Genomic DNA, 22,527 nt, shown 5'->3' on the forward strand with positions numbered 1-22,527 from the left:
AGTATGGTTTGTAATAGTTTATTTACCCAGCCTTCCGCTGTGCTATATTATTGTGTGTGTTGACAATGATGATATCCACTACGTCACGATACTCCCTGCCGGGCCCACCGGTAACACGTGGAATATTGAGGTGTGACAGTCATGAACTTTGAGTACGTAAATTTATAAAGTGTAAATACTTTTTTTTTGGGGGGGGGGGGGTGACGACAATATGTTAATAGAGAAAAGGCCAGTGAGAGGCTGGTTTTACAATCACAATGAATTACATAACAAAACAACCCTACCAAAACTGAATAAAAACACAACGGCAATGAACATAAGTATTATGAAAAGCAGACTCCCAGGGGAACTACAGGAGCTGCTTTTTAACGGTCACTTAGAAAACATATCACAATAATACTAAAGCATAATATCATAAACCTTTTACCTTGATCAATTTCCTCAAGAGACGGAAATATGTTATCCTCCATGATCGATTGAGCATTAATGAAACCACAATGACCCAAAACCCAGTAATAAATCCAAGCACTATGCTAATAATCAACCCCCAATCTACTTTGTGTGATCCACCGTCTTTTTTTTGGTCGCTTGTTGTATCAGGTTTGTCAACATGTACACAATTAGTTAGTGGAGCTCCACAAAGTTTGTTTCCAAAGAAGCTGGACTCACTAAAGCTCTGAATCTGAGTACCTGTTGGAACTCTTCCTATCAAATGGTTGTAGGACACGTTAAGGGTACCCAAGAAATTCAACTCTGACAAACTCATAGGAAGTTCGCCAGAAAGATTGTTTACTGATAAATCCAAAGATTCAAGTGATTTCATGTCTCCTATCTTATTCGGGATCTCTCCTGTCAATTGATTTCTTGATAAATTCAATGATTTTAACTTGTGGAGGGTCGTAAGCTCACTAGGGATCTGCCCTGAAAACTTGTTGCTCGAAAGGTCCAAAAGCATGACTAGCCCTAGAAAAGATCCATAAGTGGCTTCTTGTCCCTTCATCACCAATAAATCATAAATCGTAACCAAAAAATCATCAACGTAGAATGATACATGAACGTCTAAATTAGTTTCTATGCCGGAAAGCACACTAAAATTGTTGAAGCATCTTGGAATATTTCCTGAGAGGTTATTATGAGCGAGATCCAACACTTGAACTTGTGAAAGATAACAGAGCTGGTCAGGAGTATTTCCATAAAAATTGTTGGATCTAAGATTTAGAATTTTCAACATAGTGAGTTTTATACCAAGCCATGGTGGAATGATTCCAGCAAGATTATTTCTTCCAAGGTCAAGGACCTTTAAGTATGACAAATTCAATAGGGAAGAAGGTAATCCTCCTGAAATCTTGTTCCGACTTATGGCTAAAAATTGCAACAAAGGTATAGACCCCAATGTTCTTGGAATCTCACCTGACAAATAATTATCACTTAACCATAAGAGTACCAAGCTCGACCACTTCTCCCAACACTCTGGAATAACACCCGATAACTGATTATATCCCAAACTAAAATATTCGGTCTTCTTCACACCATTGGAACAAACCAAATTATGTAATGATCACACAAAATAGTTATGTGATAGGTCCAAATATATTAAAGACGAACTGTTTGTGAGAGAAGGTAATTTCCCCCCAAAATTATTACCAGCTAAGTCGAGCCAATGAACTGTAGGAGGGATGGACAATACATTTCCAACCAGATTATTAAATTCCAAACAAAGAAATTGGAGGTTGGATAAATTTGTTATGGTGGCCGGAACGATTCCCGTGAAAGAGTTATCGTTAAGGTAGAGGAAGCTTAGCATGGACAATGAACCAATCCAATCTGGGATCTTGCCGACCAGATTAATGTTACCTAAGTCAAGGACTTGGAGGTTGGAGCAATTTGTTATGGTGGCCGGAATGTTTCCGGTGAAAGAGTTGTTATAAAGAATTAGTTCTTGTAATCTAAAGAGGTGCCCGATTTCAGGTGGTATTCCGCCTTGTAAAATGTTATCGTTAAGGTAGAGGAAGCTTAGCATGGACAATGAACCAATCCCATCTGGGATCTTGCCGACCAGATTATTGAGACTCAACTCAAGGAGTTGGAGGTTGGAGCAATTCGTTATGGTGAATGGAATGTTTCCCGTGAAAGAGTTGTTACGAAGATCTAGTGTTTGTAATCTAAAAAGACGCCCGATTTCATTTGGGATCTTGCCGACCAGATTATTTCCACCCAACTTAAGGAATTGGAGGTTGGAGCAATTCATTATGGTGGCTGGAATGTTTCCCGTGAAAGAGTTGGAAGCGAGACGTAGTTGTCGTAGTCTAAAGAGACGCCCAATTTCAGGTGGAGTTTCACTTGAAAATGAGTTGTTAAAAAGCTGAATGACCCTGATAAAGCTTAGATTTCCGATGGAAGGAGACAACGTACCGATTAAGCCTCCATCTGAGAGGTTCAAGTGGGTGACTCTTTGGTGGCGAGGGCTACATGTAACGCCTTGCCATTGGCAAAAATCAGTGCTGGAATGGTTCCATGAGGTCAAGAGACCTTGTGGGTCACCTTTAATCATGGATTTAATAGCAAGCAATGCTAGACGATCAACGTTGGTGCCGTTCAGTGCTGGTGCCTTGTGAATGGGTCCGGAAGATGCTGCAAGGTGTGTCAGGATGGCGAAGAGAAATGATCTAAAGAAAAGCAACCATTTGGCACTCATATTTGGTAGTTGATTATGTGGTACTATTCTAATCTTTTTGTGACTATATATAGGAACATATTTTGTGTTTTTTATTCGTTCTATTTCTTAATGATAAATTGATAATAAAATAACTAACATATATGTCCCCTTCTATTGTTTATTCAATGAATAAATAGAAAATAGTCAGTAACGTTGTCTACGTTACCCATGGCATTATAGCTTAGTGGTATCTTGGTGGTGGGATAAGGCTTATGACCATTAGGTCATGAGTTCAATTCTCACAAAGGGGGTTTTCCTAGATTTATTGGGTTTCCTCCTGAATTGGTGTATAGGCATTATTGCCTAGTGGAGATGGATATGATCGGGTGGTTCTGCTGGTGGCACGATGATACTCCAGTGGTCCGTCAGTGATCCAAATTTGCCGTTCAAAAAAAAAAAACGTTGTCTACGTTAAGGTGATAAGAAACAAGTGATTGTAATTGGTTTCACAATTTCCATGTGTCTCACGCGATAAAGGTAACAACCAAAGACTTGTTGACTTGGCTTTTTTCCTGGTGAATAGTATGTCTACACCTGTTCACTTGGCATTCATTGCACATAGTTTATAAATAACATTCACACTTAATTCTTTATCTTCATTCATTCGTATAATTACAATAAAAATCAATATTTTTTCTCTCTTATTTCAATTAAATAATATTTCTTTTATATCTTTATCATTACATTTTCTCTCTCATCCACCCACAACCACTCTAAAAAATATTAAAAAAATTATAAAGGATGCACAGTGTTCCATATATTTACAGATGAACAATAACATTTTCTCTCTCCTCCACTCACAAGCACTCAAAACCACTCACAACCATTACTTATAACATAACTAACTCACTCACATAAATTTAAGAAATCCATTGTGAATGCCCTAACAACTTTTGTTAAAATGAGTAGGGGTGTTCATGGTCTGGTTTTAACGGTTTTTAAGTTATATCATGAATCAAACCGTCAGTAACGATTTTTAATTATCAAAAACAGAAACTGGGCGGTTGAGACTTAAAACCGAACCAAGCCGAAAATTTACTAGCATTGAAAAATGAAAAAATAAATGGGAACACTGAATAAAATTTTTTTTATAATCTAATACTAATAAAAGGGTCTACTTAATGCCACATGGCATTCTCATACTAATAAAAGAGTTTACATAATGTCACATGACATTATTATATCCTTCAATTCACTAATATTATTATTATTAATATTAATTAATTAATACAAAACAATGAAAAATTCCTTAACAACTTAATACTAATAAATGCTTTTATTGTCTACTTAAATATTGATCATCTACTAAATATATAATTAGTTATTAGTAACAATTCTACTTATAATAAACAATTTCAAATAAGAGAAAAATGTCCGGATAGTCCCTGTGGTTTCGCCTTTTTTCACCTATAGTCCCCAAGTTTCTAAAATTACCTGAATAGTCCCCAACTTTTCATTTTTTGTTCCCGAATAGTCCCTGGGTCTAACTTCAGTTTGTTTTCTCTGTTAAGTGGGTGTGAAATTACAAAAATACCCTTAATAATTAATAAAAAAACCTAACCTTTTACCCACCCCCACCCCCACCCCTTTCCCTTTCCCCTTTTCTTCTCTCCGACCGATGACCAAATCACCATCCGTTTTTCCTTTCTAAAATTACCTGCACATCACTCCAATTTTCTTCCCTATTTTATTCACATCTTCATATGGAACCCCACTAACATAAAAAATATTCTTTTATCACAAAAGCAACATCATTAAACCATGAAGCTGGAATACTATACATCCAAACACCATTAATTACTTTACTTACCACTTACCAACACAAAAACCCTAGAACAAATTCATTCAAATCATTTAACTTAATTGGTTAATTCTCACTTTAATCTTGATCTCACCTTCATTTAATGCTTCATTTGTGGATCATCACAGGGTTTGTTCAGATCAGCTTGAACAACTGAATCAGCGTCATTCCAGCTCCAATAATTTTGTTCCAAGAAATTGCTTGTGGTTGGGACATGCATCCATAGTTGTGTAACATTCGAAGAATCCGGCGCCATCATTCGTGTGGTTGCGAGTGTTGAATCGTCTTTGAAACCGGATAACAAAGGTGAAAAAGAAGTTGGAATGATTGGTGACATTCCGATCTACCTTTTTCGAAAAACGATTGGAATGTCACCGCAGACGACGGTGTTGCTGCCGGATCTCCCTCTCTATGTCTTCGATCTCCGCCGCTCACTCTCTCCTTCGAACAGTCTCTCTCTACAATCAGAGGTGTGTGTGAACTGGTACATAAAGGTGATGAAGATTGCGGGGGTGGTGATGATGGCAGAAGTGGTGGTTGTGGCAGGGGTAGTTGTGACGATGGTAGTGGTCGGTGATGATGGCTGCGGTGGAGGTGATGGTGGTACTAGGGAGAAAGATCAGGTAGAGAGAGAGAGGGAAAACTGGTGATGGTGATTTGGTCATCGGTCAGAGAGAAGAAAAGAGGAAAGGGAAAGGGGTGGGGGTGGGTAAAAGGTTAGGTTTTTTTTTATTAATTATTAAGGGTATTTTTGTAATTTCACACCCACTTAACAGAGAAAACAAACTGAAGTTAGACCTAGGGACTATCCGGGAACAAAAAAAAAAAAAAAGAAAAGTTGGGGACTATTCAGGTAATTTTAGAAACTTGGGGACTATAGATGAAAAAAGGCGAAACCACAGGGACTATCCGGGCATTTTTCTCTTCAAATAATGTTAATGTGACAACACATTCTTATTCTTTAAAATGATTTTTTACTATATGTTTAAAACATCTATTAAATAAATTATTATTTTATTTTATAATAATAAAAATGGTAAAGAATAGGTTAGTCCGATACTTGAAAACCGGTTTACTTCCATGCTTTAAAAACACTTTTAATGTTATTAGACTCGTGTAATACACGGGTTTAAGGATAGAGTATCTTCATAATAATTTTGATGCAAGTCTATACTCACCGGATCTCATAAATAGAGTTATATTGATCGAAAGAATAGTTTATGTAATGGAACTCTACTACAGGTCCTATCATTGGGTGATCAGGTTATTGAGGCACTCATATTATCCGGAAGTAATACTGGCACTTAAATGTTTATCCCTAGATTTCGTTTAATACTACCAAACAGAAGGATACGTATTGAAAAGAAGACAGTTTCCTATCGCCCTATGTTTTGCCATGACGATAAATAAAAGTACAAGACAATTCTATGTAAAGTTGGTTTGTTTCTAAAAGAATCGGTTTTTACGCATGACCAACTCGTGCGTCATCTATGGTAAAAAAATCCACTTATATAATTTTTTTAAGACACCATAAAATTAAATAAGTTATAATTTTATATCCTTAAACTCGTATAGTACACGGGTCTAATAATCTAGTCTATACATATAATAAAAGAAACTATGTTTGAGACACTTGTCATCATATTAGGCTATGTACTATGTAGATAATTATCATTTAGTTTAATATCTTCTAATTAATTATAGACAATCTCCTATGAAATATTATTTAGTTTAAGACTTTAATCTCTTTTACCTAATTATAGATAATTGAGAGAGATAAAAGAGATATCCTTTTAATTTTAAATGGTTGATAAATATGATTATGAAACATAAACGTTATTGATGATAAAAAGAGTCATAATAGATTATATAAACGTTACTGATGATAAAAAGAGTCATACTAGATTATATTATTATTTAAGATATAGATACTATTAAATGATTTATTTAGAAAATATACCATTAAATATTAATCAAAATCTAAAATTACTCAGAAGTTAACCCGTGTAATACACCGGGTTTTTTTAAGATATAGTTTTTTTGATTATTTACTATACAAAATTACATTTATTGAAGATATAACTTTTTGATTATTTACTATACCAAATTACATTTTTTCAACCCGTATAATATACGTGATTTTTAAAAGATATAATTTTTTATATTTGGTATATAAAATTAGATTTATTCAACCCGTACAATACATGGGGTTTTTCAAGATATAATTTTATTATTATTTGCTAATTTTTATTATTATTTTAGGTATAAAATTATATTTATTCAATCAGTACAACAACATACGAGGTTCTTAAAGACATAACTTTTTTATTATTTAATATATAAAATTATATTTATTTAATCCGTTTGTCTAATAAATGAGGTTTCTAAATATACATTGTTTTATTATTTAGTATATGAATTTACATTTATTTAGCCCGTGTAAAACACGGGGTTCTCACCTAGTATATAGATAAAATGAAAAATATACCTACTAAACAATGAATATTTTGATTTTCCTTACCCTCTCAGTTTCTCAGGAATTAGAAAACTACTCCAAGAGTTAGCAATGCAAAAAAAAGGTAAAATATTGTGCAATCAGTATTTAGTTATTAAACCAAGATATATTAATAACTAGAAGTATTAATTTATTCTAAAGTTTTCAATCAAGATAAAACGGAGAGGATCAAAAAAGAAGATTGGTTGGGGTAAGAAGTGTAGGAAACAATAATAGAAGGACATGTGACAAATAACAAAAAAAAACATAGGTTTTAGTTAATTTTAGCTCATCTTCTGTCTTTCTCTTGCTCTGCATATTCAAAACCCACCATCTTCAAAAATCCATCGTCTTCAACCTTTTCTTTACTTTCTCTCTCTATAATCACTACATTATATTGCTATTTTCTTCATCAATCAATGATTTAAACGCTAAATCAACGTGTTCTTCAACTTTTTTTTTGAAGAAACCTAGTTCAATTTCACACAATTTTCTCATTTTTTCTCGTGTTTTTTAAGCGAATCAATCAATTCATTCGATCGGTAGTGTTTAGCATTCAAATTTCGCCAATCATTGAAAAAATTCTAAGAAATCGGCTTCAATCTGTGTACAAAATCTGAAGAACTTCATCAATCATTGCGTTTTACGATCTTGGTTTTTGAATTGCGTTTCATGTTCTGGGTTTTCGAATTACGTTTTACGAACAACCTGGGTTTTTGAATTGCGTTTTATGATTTGGGTTTTACCACTTTGAATTGTGTTTTACGACATGGGTTCAACAATTGCGTTTTTACGATATGAGGTTTTATCATTGTGAATTGCGTTTTACGACCTGTGTTTTAACATTGCGTTTTACGATCATTATTGTGAATTGCGTTTTACGATCTGGGTTTTTCCATTGTGAATTGCGTTTTACGACCTGTGTTTTGAATTGCGTTTTATGATCTGGGTTTTACTATTGTGAATTGCGTTTTAAAACCTGAGTTTTTGAATCGCACTTTACGATCTGGGTGATCCAATTAGCAATAGTATAGTGGTTTTAAAGATAAAAAACGCTTGTTTTTATAGTGAAATTTTATAAAAACGTCATATAAAAGAGTTATTAACGTTTTAAAAACGACTCACCTTTAATCATTGATTTGATGGCAAGCAACGCTAGACGATCACCGGCGGTGCCGTTCTGTGCCGTAGACGTGTGGATGACTGCGGAAAACATTGCAAAAATGCATGAGGATGACGAAGGGAGATGGCCGAGAGAAAAGTAACCATTTGTCACTCGTTTTTTTTTTTTGTAGTGAATTATATAGTATTTTTCTATTAATTTGCCACTATATATACTTGTATATTTGTTTTTACTAAATATTTTCGGTATTATTTTATTAATATTTTAGGTATTAAATATGAATAAGAAATACGTGGATGGAATTGGCTTAACTATTTCCATGCCTTCGCCTTCTGACATAAAGATAAAGGTGATAAGGGATACCAAAGTATATGACAGTATATCAAAATAATTCGACGACTAAAAACATACACTTGATTTTATACTAAAAAATCTGTAGAAAGTAGACTAAGGGGCTTTCAAACTATATAAAATACACCCCAAACAGACACTTGATTTTATACGATTTTAGAAAACATGTCAACAACTAGATTTCCTTTCCATCAGCTTTACTATTTTATAACTAATTTTCACATCCAACGATCATCCCATAACTGAAACCAAGTTCTTTTAATCATATTGAGCACCACCTTAGAGCCCACGGGGCGGTACGTGATAATATCACGGAATCGATTTTTCAACGCGTTATTCCACCCCCACAAGAAAGTTCAACGCGTTATTTTATCACGGAATCGATTTTTCGTTGTTTTTATCAAGCGTTATTCTTTTGTTTTGTGAGGGTAGTTGTTTCTGATAGATTTTTTGTTATTTATGATAGATTTGTGATGCAACTGTTAGTTAATTAGGGTTTTCTTATTTTTCGTCACAAATGTGTAGGAAACGATATTATTTTCCCTTATTTATTTGGATTACATAAATATTTAATCGGTAAAGAATTATAATTAATCTTTTGTAGGTTATTTTTGACGGATTTGTGACGCAACTGTCAATTAATTAGGGTTTTCTTGTTTTTCGTCATGGATGCATCGAAAATTTGTAACAAAATCATGAAATTTTTTTTTGTAGGAAATTCATCATAAAGGTGTTGTAATCTGTGACGAAAAAAATTGTGTAGAAAATTTCTGTAGGAAATTGTCCCCTTTTCTAGTAGTGGTTCTTTTAATCATATTGAGCACCACCTTAGAGCTCACGGGGCGGTACGTGATAATATCACGGAATCGATTTTTCAACGCGTTATTCCACCCCCACAAGAAAGTTCAATGCGTTATTTTATCACGGAATCGATTTTTCGTTATTTTTATCAAGCGTTATTCTTTTGTTTTGTGAGGGTAGTTGTTGGTTTGGGGGAAATTGTTGGGTGTGGTGGTGAGTGATGACCACCCCCACTAAAAAAGGTTGTGAGTGATGAAAAAATGGTTGATGACATGGCGGAACTTGATTGGTGCTTGTGAGTGATAGAATTTTATCACTAGTGACCACCCCCTCCCCTTATAAAGACAAACTTGAGCTTTCTACTAAGTTAAGCACGAATCACATTAAATTATAAAGTTTCAACATACATCTTAGTAGTTACTACTGAACTTTACTACTTGTTTGATTCAGGCATTTTAACAACCATAGAGATTCTAAGGAACCCCTTTTCTTCCAACATATCTTTGCAATAAATATAGAAATATTTCTACCTCAAATTTATACTACCGTATATGGTTCAACATAAAGTCATACAATCCTACAGAGATTTCACACACAATCTGTTAACATTATAAAACAACTAGTAATTCCATAGTTTCATCGTAATTTGGACTTTCCTATTTATCCATACGACTGATCAACGGTTAGGGTTTTATAAATCATAACTCACATACATGTACATCTAATTGGGGCTGATAATCAACATGCAACTAACAAAATCACTGGAATTTTCCTCTTGTTGTTCCATACCAATCTTTTTACGCCTACCTTTTGTTATATACCATAAAACTGCATTATATGAAAGTCAAAAAGTGATGAAACTTCTATGCAAAACAAAACGAGAAACAAAGAAGACTCAAAACCAGTTTCAAACCGTCTGTCCCAAATCAAACATATAAATTCATTAACGAATAGTCGTAAACTTGCAATGTCATAAACATATAAATACATCTTAAGAGCAGCTTTATGCAACAAAACATAATGAATTCTACATCACAAGTATTAAGCTGAATACAAAGCATTTCATCAAACAGCAAACTGGCTTAAGAAGCGATTAGGTGAAATCAGTTCTTAGTCCACCAGTAGTCGGGCCTGATGTGGTGCCCCCTCACCACATAGCGCCCTATGGCGCCTTTGTACACCGCCCCGAGGGGCGCATACCCCTCCAACTTGCTTCCCCTGCAAAAATTTTCACAGCGCCATACCCCTAAAACCATTTGCTTTTCTCTCACACAGATATATATACATACACATTATATGTATAATTGAAGGGTATAACACACCCATGTGATATAACCCCATCTCTTACACAAACGCCACGTGTCGCATAACCCCACACCATGGGAGGTGATGGGGGGTGACCACTACACATGGTCTAGAGTAACAAGACCATGTCAAGTCACAAACAAACATAACACAAATACGATATCTAAAATAAAACATACAAAAAACGTCAAGTTTAAAACATAACAAGTTTCTTTGTCAAACTATGTTATAAGTCTAAAACATAATGTACAAGGCAATATCATCATTCATCCCCCTCATCGATGTCGTCTTCATTACATATATATCCAATGTACCTGAAAAGCATGATTCATCAATACGTAAGATGTCACAGCCCCCGATCCCTAGTTTCCGGGGAACGGGCGGCCGTGAGCCAGTTTCGGTGGTATCACGTTTATTTATTCAATTTGGCAGCGGAAATTTTCATCAGGATCGTAGTTAGGAAATGTTAAATCAGAGTAAACCACCTCCTTTAATAATATTAAACATATGGGTAAAACCCAAGTTTTCAATACACACGTTTAATAGGAATAAATCCTATTTATTTATTAAAAACATCTCTTTTATTCTTAGGTAACTTTATTGCCACTTTTCCAAGCCTTCAGTGCTGTCCAGCTGGCTTCTATTTGGCTTTCACATATTGTTACCTGAAACGCGTTTTAAAAACATTTTGTCAGTGGGAAATACTGGTGAGTGAATCCCAGTTTAATCAAGTTTATATAAAAACAATTTCACAGTGAACAGTATTGAGGGCGCATCCGCAATTACATTTGTTTCCAAGTTATATCAATTACCACCACACGGTAATGTCGTTTCGATTTATGGTCATGTTACTCCTTTACCAGGTGGTAACAAATTTTGTATACAAAAGCCCAAATTTACCGACTGTAATTGTATTCTTATAAATACTCAATAACTGTCATTCGTATGGAAAGATATTTAAGATTTTGTAAAAACATTTAACAAAAAGAGGATTACTCACATTGCTGTCTTAGGTTATTCTTTAGGGTTTCCTGGTGAATATCTATAAATTACACAAATGCACGTGTGTTAGTATAATAACCCTTTTTAACATTAGTAATACCCTCCCCGAGACGGCATTCCAACGACTACGTCGGGCAGAACCACGACAGCCGTTACGGAACCCTAGATCAATCGGGCAGCGTATCTAATACGTCTCCAGGGGTTATAATACTTACATCGTAGCAGAACCTCGCTATTTTAGGGGGTATAATGCCCGGGTATAATAACGCCACTATAGAAATTTAGAAAGAAAGAAAGAAAGTTGAACGACAGACTGAAGGCTCGTTGCCTTCTATTTATAGGGCTGAAATCGCACTTCCTCGCGGCCCGCGTGGGATATGGGCAGGGCTTACGTGGCCTGCATTGACTCCGGTCAACTGCGTAGCTTGGCCCGGTCATCGTATAGCTCCGCCGTGTGTTGGGCCACGTGGCGGCCCAGGGCTGCGCCACCATTCAGGACACTCGCGGCCCGCATGGACTTAAGCGATCTTGTAGGCGGCCCGCATCAACTAACGTTTTAAACGGAGTCCAATTACATCCTAATGCGGCCCGCATGAGCTTGAGGTGAGGTCCTACGCGGCCCGCCTCAGCTTATCTTTTAGGGTTTTTAATTTATTTTATATGTTATTTTGTATTTTGGGTTCGGTTTTCACATACGGGGCACATATAAAGACATTTTGGGATATTTTAAGATATATTAGGGTGTCAGAAATATTATGAGGGTGTCGGTTTTACCGAGGGTTGTTATATCCTCCCCACCTTGTTTCAGAGCTCATCCTCGAGATCTATTGGAACAAGTGTGGATATTTCTTTTGCATTTCTGATTCAAGCTCCCATGAGTATTCAGGTCCTATTTTGGAGTCCCACTTCACTTTGACCAGTACTAATCTCTTATGCTTGAGATTCTTAATTTTCCTATCTTCAATCTGTAGAGGCCTCTCTACAAATTTGAGTTGTTCATTAACCTCTATATTCTTGAGAGGTACTACAAGTGATTCATCAGCTAGACACTTTTTGAGATTAGATACATGAAATACATCATGTATTCCTGCCATTTCCTCTGGCAGTTGTAGCTGATAGGCTACAGGTCCTATTCTTTTAAGAATTTTGAAAGGTCCAATATACCTGGGACTAAGCTTTCCTCTTTTAATGAATCTTACCACTCCTTTCCAAGGAGAGAATTTTAATAATACTCTATCTCCTACTTGAAATTCTAATGATTTGCGTCTGTTATCAGCGTAGCTCTTTTGTCGATCACGTGCTGCTTTCAGTCGTTCCTTGACTTGAATGATTTTGTCAGTTGTTTCTTGTACTATCTCAGGTCCAGATAATTGTTTTTCCCCAATTTCTGCCCAACAGACTGGGGTTCTGCACTTTCGTCCATAAAGTGCTTCGAATGGTGCAACCATTATACTTGTGTGATAACTGTTATTATAAGAAAATTCTATTAAAGGTAAGTGTTCGTCCCAATTACCTCTGAAATCAAGTACACAAGCTCTAAGCATGTCTTCCATTGTCTGGATTGTCCTTTCGCTTTGCCCGTCTGTTTGAGGATGATAAGCTGTGCTTAAATTCAACTTGGTTCCCATTGCTTTTTGGAAACTTGACCAAAAATGAGAAGTAAAACGGCTATCTCTATCGGAAACAATTGATAAAGGAATGCCATGTAAAGAAACGATTTCTTGTACATACAATTTGGCTAATTGTTCCATACTAAAGGTTTCCTTCATTGGTAAGAAATGAGCTGATTTGGTTAGCCTATCTACAATCACCCAGATTGTATCATTACCTTTTCTTGTTTTGGGTAATTTGGTAACAAAATCCATTGTTATCAATTCCCATTTCCAGACTGGCATTTCTGGTTGTTGTAACAATCCTGAGGGTTTTTGATGTTCAGCTTTAACTTGTGAGCAAGTTAAACATTTAGAAACATAGGCTGCTACATCCTTTTTCATTCTATCCACCAGAAATTTTTCCTTAAATCCTGGTACATTTTATCACTTCCTGGATGCATCGTATATTTAGACTTATGGGCTTCTTCTAATATACGGTGACGTAAATTTCCTAATTTAGGTATCCACATTCTCTTTTTATGGAACCTCCAAATTCCATCTGTTCATTGTTCTAATTCTTTAATCATTCATTTTAATTTTTCAGTATCTTCCTTGATTACTGATTCTTGAACTTTCCTAATCTGATCATTTAAATCTACTTGAAGATTTAATTTAAGAGAACGTACCCTTTTTGGCTTTTCATGATACTTTCGACTTAAAGCATCTGCCACTACATTTGCTTTTCCTGCATGATACTGGATATCACAATCATAATCACTAAGTAATTCCATCCAGCGTCTTTGTCTCATATTCAACTCTTTTTGCCCGAAGACATATCTTAAACTTTTATGATCTGTGAAAATAGTAAACTTACTACCATAAAGATAATGTCTCCAAATCTTAAGGGCAAAAACTATAGCTCCTAGTTCCAAATCATGGGTTGAATAATTTTCTTCATGATTCTTAAGCTGTCTAGAGGCGTAAGCTATAACCTTTTGACGTTGCATTAATACACATCCATATCCTAACTTTGAAGCGTCACAAAAGACTACAAAGTCTTCAGTTCCTTCTGGTAACGCTAGTATGGGTGTATGGGTTAATCTTTGCTTAAGGATTCTAAAGGCTTCTTCTTGTTTTGGTCCCGATTCAAATTTAACAGATTTACAGGTTAACTTTGTTAAAGGAATGGCTATTCTAGAAAAATCTCGGATAAATCTTCTATAATCACCGGCCAATCCTAAGAAACTTCTAACCTCAGTTGGTGACTCTGGGTTTTCCATTTAGTAATTGCCTCGATTTTTGTCGGATCTACATGAATTCCTTCATGGTTAACTAAATGTCCGAGGAATTGCACCTGTTCTAACCAAAATTCACACTTTGGAAACTTAGCATAAAGCTTTTCTCTTCTCAATAAACTTAAAAGTAATTGCAAATGCTTTGCATGCTCCTCTTTACTTTTAGAGTAAATTAGAATATCATCTATGAAGACAATTATGAATTTATCCAAATATGGCTTACATATTCGGTTCATCATGTCCATAAATGCGGCTGGGGCATTGGTTAAACCAAATGGCATGACAGTAAATTCATAATGACCATACCTGGTTCTGAATGCGGTTTTAGGAATATCCTCTTCCTATACCTTTAATTGATGATATCCTGATCTTAAATCAATTTTAGAGAAAAATCGAGCTCCTTGAAGTTGATCAAACAAATCATCGATTCTTGGTAATGGATACCGATTCTTAATCATGACTTTGTTCAATTCACGGTAGTCAATGCACATACACATTGATCCGTCCTTCTTTTTAACGAATAAAATCGGTGCTCCCCATGGTGATGAGCTTGGCTGTATAAATCCCTTCTCCAACAATTCGTCTAATTGTTTCTTCAGTTCTTGCATTTCAGCGGGTGCCAAATGATAAGGTGCTTTGGCAATTGGTGCTGTTCCTGGTAGCAGGTGAATTCTGAATTCAACTTCCCTGTCAGGTGGTAGTCCTGACAATTCTTCTGGAAAGACATCTGAAAACTGGGACACTACTGGAATGTCTTTTAATTCTTTTCCTTTCGTGTTAGTGATTATAGAAATCAAATACATTATAGATCCTTTCCTTATATAACTTGCAGTTTTCATCACAGAGATGAATTTAGTGGATCTAGATGGTTTATCTCCTTTAATTGTGATCTTTTCACCTCTTGGTGATTTTATCTGTATTGACTTTTGATCACATAAGATATTTGCTTTATTGGCTATTAACCAATCCATTCCTAACACGATATCAAATCCTACTAGATTCATTGGGTAAAGATTTGCAATAAATTTTTGATTAAAAATTTCTATTCTTGCTCCTTGCAAGACTTCAGAAATCTTAACGGTTTCTCCATTTGCTGTTTCTACTAGACATTCTTGTGGTAGTTTAGTTAATGATTGATTTAGGAGTTTGCAAAATGAAGTATTAATAAAACTTTGGTTGGCACCAGAGTCAAATAATACTTTAGCAAAAATATCATTAACTAAAAACGTACCAGCAATGACGTCCGGAATTAGTCTAGCTTCGTCTGCAGTTAGAACGAATGCTCTAGCATTTTTAGTGTTCTTGTTGTTTGCAGTTGGGGCTAACTTTGGACAGTTTGGCTTGATATGACCTTTTTCTCCACAATTGAAGCACATTCCATTAGTTGGTTTTCTTCTGCATGTCTCTTCCTTATGTCCTGGTGCTTTGCAGAAATTGCAGTAAGTAGAGCATCTTCCAGAATGCTTCTTTTTGCAGGCTTTGCAGTATGGTGCAGAGGTAGAACCTATATTCCTACGGTTGGAATTCCCAGAACGGAATTCTTGAGTAAGCCTTTGGGTTAGGTTTCTCCTCTGATCTTCTTCTCTAGTTCTTACTAGTTCATCAGTCAAGGTATTGGCTAGTTCTACAGCTTCCTCTATGGTTTGGGGTCTAGCTGCCTTGACTACATGTCTAATCTCTCCAATTAATCCCCAGATGTAACGGGAGATTAACACTGGTTCAGGTGATGCAAGGGTAGGTACTATCCTAGCATATTCAAAGAATGTGGTAGTGTAACCCTTACTGTCTACCCCGACCATTCTAAGATTCAGAAATTTATTTGCTATTTGTTCCTTTTCATTAGGAGGGCAGAATTTCCTTTCTACCATATTTTTGAATTCCTCCCATTCCATGCTATAAATTCTATCACTTCCTCTTGACTGGAGGATAGTGTTCCACCATTCTAAGGCTGCGTTTTTAAACAGATTTGAAGCAAACATTATCTTATCTTCTTCAGCACACTTGCTTATTTTCAGAACGGCCTCAGTTTTCTCTATCCAGCGTAGGGCTGCAATGGGTCCTTCATTGCCCGAGAATTCTATTGGTTTACAGGACCAGAATTCTTTGTAAGAACAACCATATGGCATGGTTCTTCTTCTTTTGGGAATGGGCGCTTGAAGTACGGGTCCATTATTCACGCTGTTTTCCAGTTCACTGGGTCGTTTACTGCTATGCTTACTTTTATTATTCGCTTCTTGAACTGTTTGAATAATAAATGACATTGCATCTATAATTCCTTGTGCCACTATATGTTGAACGACACTATTATCCATTTGGTTTCCATTGTTGTTTGGATTCTCATTAACCACGTTATTGTTACTCTGGTTATCGTTATTCAGATTATCTTGATTTTCCTCGTCGGCCATCTGAATTTTAAACAATTACCAAATATTAATATCACAATTAATATTTGAATATAGCTAATCACATGACACGCACTTTTAACCAAAAGCGTCGAGCATTGCGACTTTTACTCTATTTATATAGTATGCATCATTACACACAAGTACTAAAATTTATATTACAATATCGACTGAAATGTAAAGCTACAATACTAATAGTAGGCACCCGTAGTTTTTTTTTTCTAACACATACACACATATATTATTTTATTATTATTATTATTACTACTACCGTTCCTGTCATCACATTCACTGATATGGATTCATCCAAAAATCCATATTACGCTCATCGTATTTCCATACGAGGCGTTCTCCCACCTGTCGCATTCTATCACTGCTTTCTAAAATTTCCTTCCCAAAAGTCCTAAGTTCTTGGACATTTTCTGCACTCATTGGGGGTGCAGGTTCTAGGACTGGGTTTGGGAACTGGGTACGGGTTCCTGATTCTCTAAAATTTCCCTAACATATGCATCACTAATGTTGTAGGGATCTTGAGGATCTAACCCTGGGTAAGCTCCTAAGTTGGGCATTGGCATATTTTCCTGTATTGGGTTTTGTTGCACGTAGTCCCTAACATCGTCACACCAGGGGTCGTAGTTGTTTGGGTCTAGGGGATCTGGTGCAGGTACCCTAGGTATCTCCTCCGGGTTGTAATCAGGCATTTCTATCTGATTTTCTACTTCCATGGGTTGGTCAGGATTTTGTGGTTGGGGTGCTAGCATTTGTTCCAGGTTTGGGTCAGCAGTAGTGGTTGCTAAAATATGGATATTAGCGATACCCCTATTGAGCATATCCTGATTATAAGCATCAGTCTCTCTTTTTGCTGCGGCTAACACTCGCTGCTCCTGCAACATTTTCATTCTTTTCCTACGCTCGTGCGCTCCCCTACTGAACCATCCCCTCTTTTTCTGAGGAAATGGCTCTTCAGACTGAGCCTTAAACACAAAGATTCCTTCTTCTATGTCTGCAGAATACCCTGAGAGGGCAGGCTGAGAAGAGGAGGTGCCTTCGCTCCTAGGCGAACCAGACAGTTGACGATAGGTGTCAGAAGGTCCTTGGTCGCTCATACTGTAAACTAACAAATAGTCAGATAACACATAACAAGAAATACAATTATACACGTATTTCCATAATTTATTTCCTAACACTTTGAATTTTGATGTCAGCAGAACACTTCTGTGGCTGAATCAGTGGCATAGCTCTGATACCACCTTCTGTGACAGCCCCCGATCCCTAGTTTCCGGGGAACGGGCGGCCGTGAGCCAGTTTCGGTGGTATCACGTTTATTTATTCAATTTGGCAGCGGAAATTTTCATTAGGATCGTAGTTAGGAAATGTTAAATCAGAGTAAACCACCTCGTTTAATAATATTAAACATATGGGTAAAACCCAAGTTTTCAATACACACGTTTCATAGGAATAAATCCTATTTATTTATTAAAAACATCTCTTTTATTCTTAGGTAACTTTATTGCCACTTTTCCAAGCCTTCAGTGCTGTCCAGCTGGCTTCTATTTGGCATTCACATATTGTTACCTGAAACGCGTTTTAAAAACATTTTGTCAGTGGGAAATACTGGTGAGTGAATCCCAGTTTAATCAAGTTTATATAAAAACAATTTCACAGTGAACAGTATTGAGGGCGCATCCGCAATTACATTTGTTTCCAAGTTATATCAATTACCACCACACGGTAATGTCGTTCCGACTTATGGTCATGTTACTCCTTTACCAGGTGGTAACAAATTTTGTATACAAAACCCCAAATTCACCGACTGTAATTGTATTCTTACAAATACTCAATAACTGTCATTCGCATGGAAAGATATTTAAGGTTTTGTAAAAACATTTAACAAAAAGAGGATTACTCACATTGCTGTCTTAGGTTATTCTTTAGGGTTTCCTGGTGAATATCTATAAATTACACAAATGCACGTTTGTTAGTATAATAACCCTTTTTAACATTAGTAATACCCTCCCCGAGACGGCATTCCAACGACTACGTCGGGCAGAACCACGACAGCCGTTACGGAACCCTAGATCAATCGGGCAGCGTATCTAATACGTCTCCAGGGGTTATAATACTTACATCGTAGCAGAACCTCGCTATTTTAGGGGGTATAATGCCCGGGTATAATAACGCCACTATAGAAATTTAGAAAGAAAGAAAGAAAGTTGAACGACAGACTGAAGGCTCGTTGCCTTCTATTTATAGGGCTGAAATCGCACTTCCTCGTGGCCCGCGTGGGATATGGGCAGGGCTTACGCGGCCCGCATTGACTCCGGTCAACTGCGTAGCTTGGCCCGGTCATCGTATAGCTTCGCCGTGTGTTGGGCCACGTGGCGGCCCAGGGCTGCGCCACCATTCAGGACACTCGCGGCCCGCATGGACTTAAGCGATCTTGTACGCGGCCCACATCAACTAACGTTTTAAACGAAGTCCAATTACATCCTAATGCGGCCCGCATGAGCTTGAGGTGAGGTCCTACGCGGCCCGCCTCATCTTATCTTTTAGGGTTTTTAATTTATTTTATATGTTATTTTGTATTTTGGGTTCGGTTTTCACATACGGGGCACATATAAAGACATATTGGGATATTTTAAGATATATTAGGGTGTCAGAAATATTATGAGGGTGTCGGTTTTACCGAGGGTTGTTATATAAGAAGCTCTTTCGCTTTGGTAATCTCAAGTAGTGAATATTATCATACTTCATCTCATGACCATGTGGTAGCAGTTCCCACGACTCTTTTACAATGTACTCCTTCATCAACGATATGCCAAGATTTAAAGAATACTCATCTCGTTCATACACAGATAAACATCCTTTGATAATTCCTAGACGCGTACTATAAGTACATTCATATCTTTCATCATAAGGTTGGGGGATTTCTTTAAATTCCTCTTGAGATATATTATAAGAAATAATCAATATCTTCCGATTTCATTAATAATTAATATAAATAACGGGCTCTAGCTCGTGTCTCATATGGGTGATAACTTAGTTCATTAATAAATAATAACGAGCCTAGCTTTAGCTTAAACGAATTACTGATAAGCGCAACCGGAGTTAAGAAAAAAAAATAGAAAAGTAAAATGCCATTTTCGACCCTGAGTTTGCCCAGTTTTGGACTTTCGTCCCAAGGTTTGTTTTTATGCATCTAGATTCAAAAGGTTTAAAATCTTGCCATTTTCATCCGGCTCGTTAACTCCATTCCATTTTCACTGTTAAGTCAGTCAGTCAGGCATATTTTCATCTTTTTTGTTAACTTAAAGGGCAATTCGGTCTTTTTCACTTTATGTACAAACATTTAGCATGATGTACAAGTATTCAAACGACTGAATTGCCCTTTAACTTAACAAGAAGACGAAAATACCCCTGACCTTAACGAAAAAACAAACCTTTGGACGAAAGTCGCAAAACTGGCCAAATCATAGGGACGAAAATGACAATTTACTCAATATAGAAAAAATAAAATTAAACTCTAAACAACAGGTATCCCGACCTCCTTTTATGGAACAAATTTGACTTCAATTCACCGTATCCAATTGACCATCCTCATTGATGCGTAAAAGATAATCAATTTCAGTTCAATCGTTAAGGTTCGTAAGGTTGGCCGGTGGTGTGGTATAAATCCCCTAGGGGCTTTATAATGCCACATCACCGCCACATAGGATCCATGTCACATAGGGGGCTTTAAATTGGATATAGCAATAAAATGGAATTTTTTTTTGAAGACAAGAAAATTTGTGGGTCGATCCGAACCTTTTTTGGTATGTAATCCGAAAAATCGGATATAGCAATAAAATGGAATTTTTTTTTATTGTTTTTTTTTTTTGACTTTTAGTGGCGACAAATGTCGCCGCTAAAGATAAAAATGTCGTCGCTAAAAGTGAACAGCCTTTAGCGGCGACAAATGACAATTAGCGACGGACCATTAGCGGCGACCCTTTAGCGACGACATGTCGCCGCTAAATCATTTAGTGACGATAAATGGGACTTTTATCGACGACAAAAGTCGCCGCTAATGCTTCGTTTTTCTGTAGTGAAAGCCCGTCCCTTTAATTTGCATTCAATGGTTTAAAGCCCCTATTATGATTATTATTTAATTAAATTTCAATTTCTTTTTTATTTTTTTAGTTGTTTGAAAACGGTCAAAAAATGGCCCCACTACTTTTCTGTCTGTTAACGCTCGCCAAGGAGTCAAGAACTTGCCCATAACGCCCCCATAGCGCCCAGGAAATGGGGGAGGGGCGCCAACGATGGTGAGGTGGCAAAGGGTGCTAAGCCACACCGCCTGGTCTAACCTCTGCAGATTCCAGCAACGTACATGACCGAAGAATGGTAAAATCCATTTGAGATGAGATGAAACACACCCAAATCGACTCATTAGTAAGTAAATGTTCTCAGGGTACCAATTTTTTTCTGCACACTTTTTTTTCTTCATATGTGTACTTGTTTATCTTATAGATGTTTCTTGGTGTTCTAAGGGACATGATTTGTCATCAAGAATCTGTGAAAGCATTCTGAGCATTCTGAGCGATTATTTCGCAAAAACAACACACCATCGATCCCGTGGTTCGATCGATTCTGTATCACGTGGGAAGTAGCATCAGCTTCAAACATCCTTCACAATGCGAAACTAAAAGCAATCGTTCATCGAGACCTAAAACCTGCAAATATATTGCTGGATCAAAAAAAACAACACACCATCGAGACCTAAAACCTGCAAATAAATCGGGGATGTTGGTCTCGCAACAATGCTTCAATCAGATTTATCTTCCACATCCACCATTTACAAAGACAGGTGTCCGGCGGGAACCCTTTGTTACATTGATCCAGAGTATCAACAAACAGGATTAGTTTCTCCAAAATCCCTTGTTTACCGTTGACGTTGACGAGTAGGTGCTTAACGCCTAATTACACGCTTCTTTCGGCAATCATGGTGTGGAAATCAACAGGATAACCATTTGAATGAGAATTTTTGGATGCAACCTGATTTTTTTAGGATTGTTTGATTTATCCATATATTATATGGACCTGTCATGAACTTTGAGTATGCAAATTTATAAAGTGTACATAGTTTTTTTTTGGGAATGATAATATATTAGAAAAAGGACCGGCAAGAAATTGGGAAAACAATCACAAAGAAAGACAGAACCAAACAAAAAACAACTGCAATAAACTTAGGGAAAATCACCAAAATGGCCACTGCAACACCGTTTTTGCAAATTTGGCCACCTGACACCCCTTGACGAGCCGTTTCAATATCCTGAAACGGCACAAGAATTTTGGTTAACGGCCAGCCAATCGTTGTTTTACACGTGTCCGACAAAGCCTGTAACGGCTTGAGAAGCAACCAGTTAACGCCACGTGTCCGACAGTGTGGAAAGATCTTAGCCAAGCCGTTACAATCGGCTCATGTAGAAAGATCTTAGCCAAGTTCCTTCCACGAGCCAAGCCGTGTTCTTAGGATTTAGCCGAGCCGTTACCGTACACGCATGGACCCCACTTCTGCCAGCCGAGCCGTTACAGCTGGCTCCGAGCCGTTTCCGTTAACTGTTTGTGCCATCTCAACTGCTCCGAGCCGTTTCAGCTGGCTCAAA

The 22,527-nt window shown here is 36.8% G+C and overlaps 1 protein-coding gene across 1 annotated transcript; it reads right to left on the minus strand.

Moving 5' to 3' along the window:
- Positions 1–412: 412 nt before the first annotated feature.
- On the minus strand, positions 413–4,773 carry LOC110867189 (probable LRR receptor-like serine/threonine-protein kinase At4g36180). The gene is made up of 5 exons (XM_022116319.1): positions 4,644–4,773; positions 4,534–4,546; positions 4,374–4,430; positions 1,645–2,666; positions 413–1,410 (listed from the first exon to the last, which is right to left on the minus strand). The coding sequence occupies exons 1-5, from the start codon at positions 4,771–4,773 to the stop codon at positions 413–415; spliced, it is 2,220 nt and encodes a 739-aa protein (XP_021972011.1).
- Between the last annotated feature and the right edge of the window lie 17,754 nt (positions 4,774–22,527).

Source organism: Helianthus annuus, chromosome 7 (assembly GCF_002127325.2).
Source record: "Helianthus annuus cultivar XRQ/B chromosome 7, HanXRQr2.0-SUNRISE, whole genome shotgun sequence".
Classification (NCBI taxonomy): domain Eukaryota; kingdom Viridiplantae; phylum Streptophyta; class Magnoliopsida; order Asterales; family Asteraceae; genus Helianthus; species Helianthus annuus.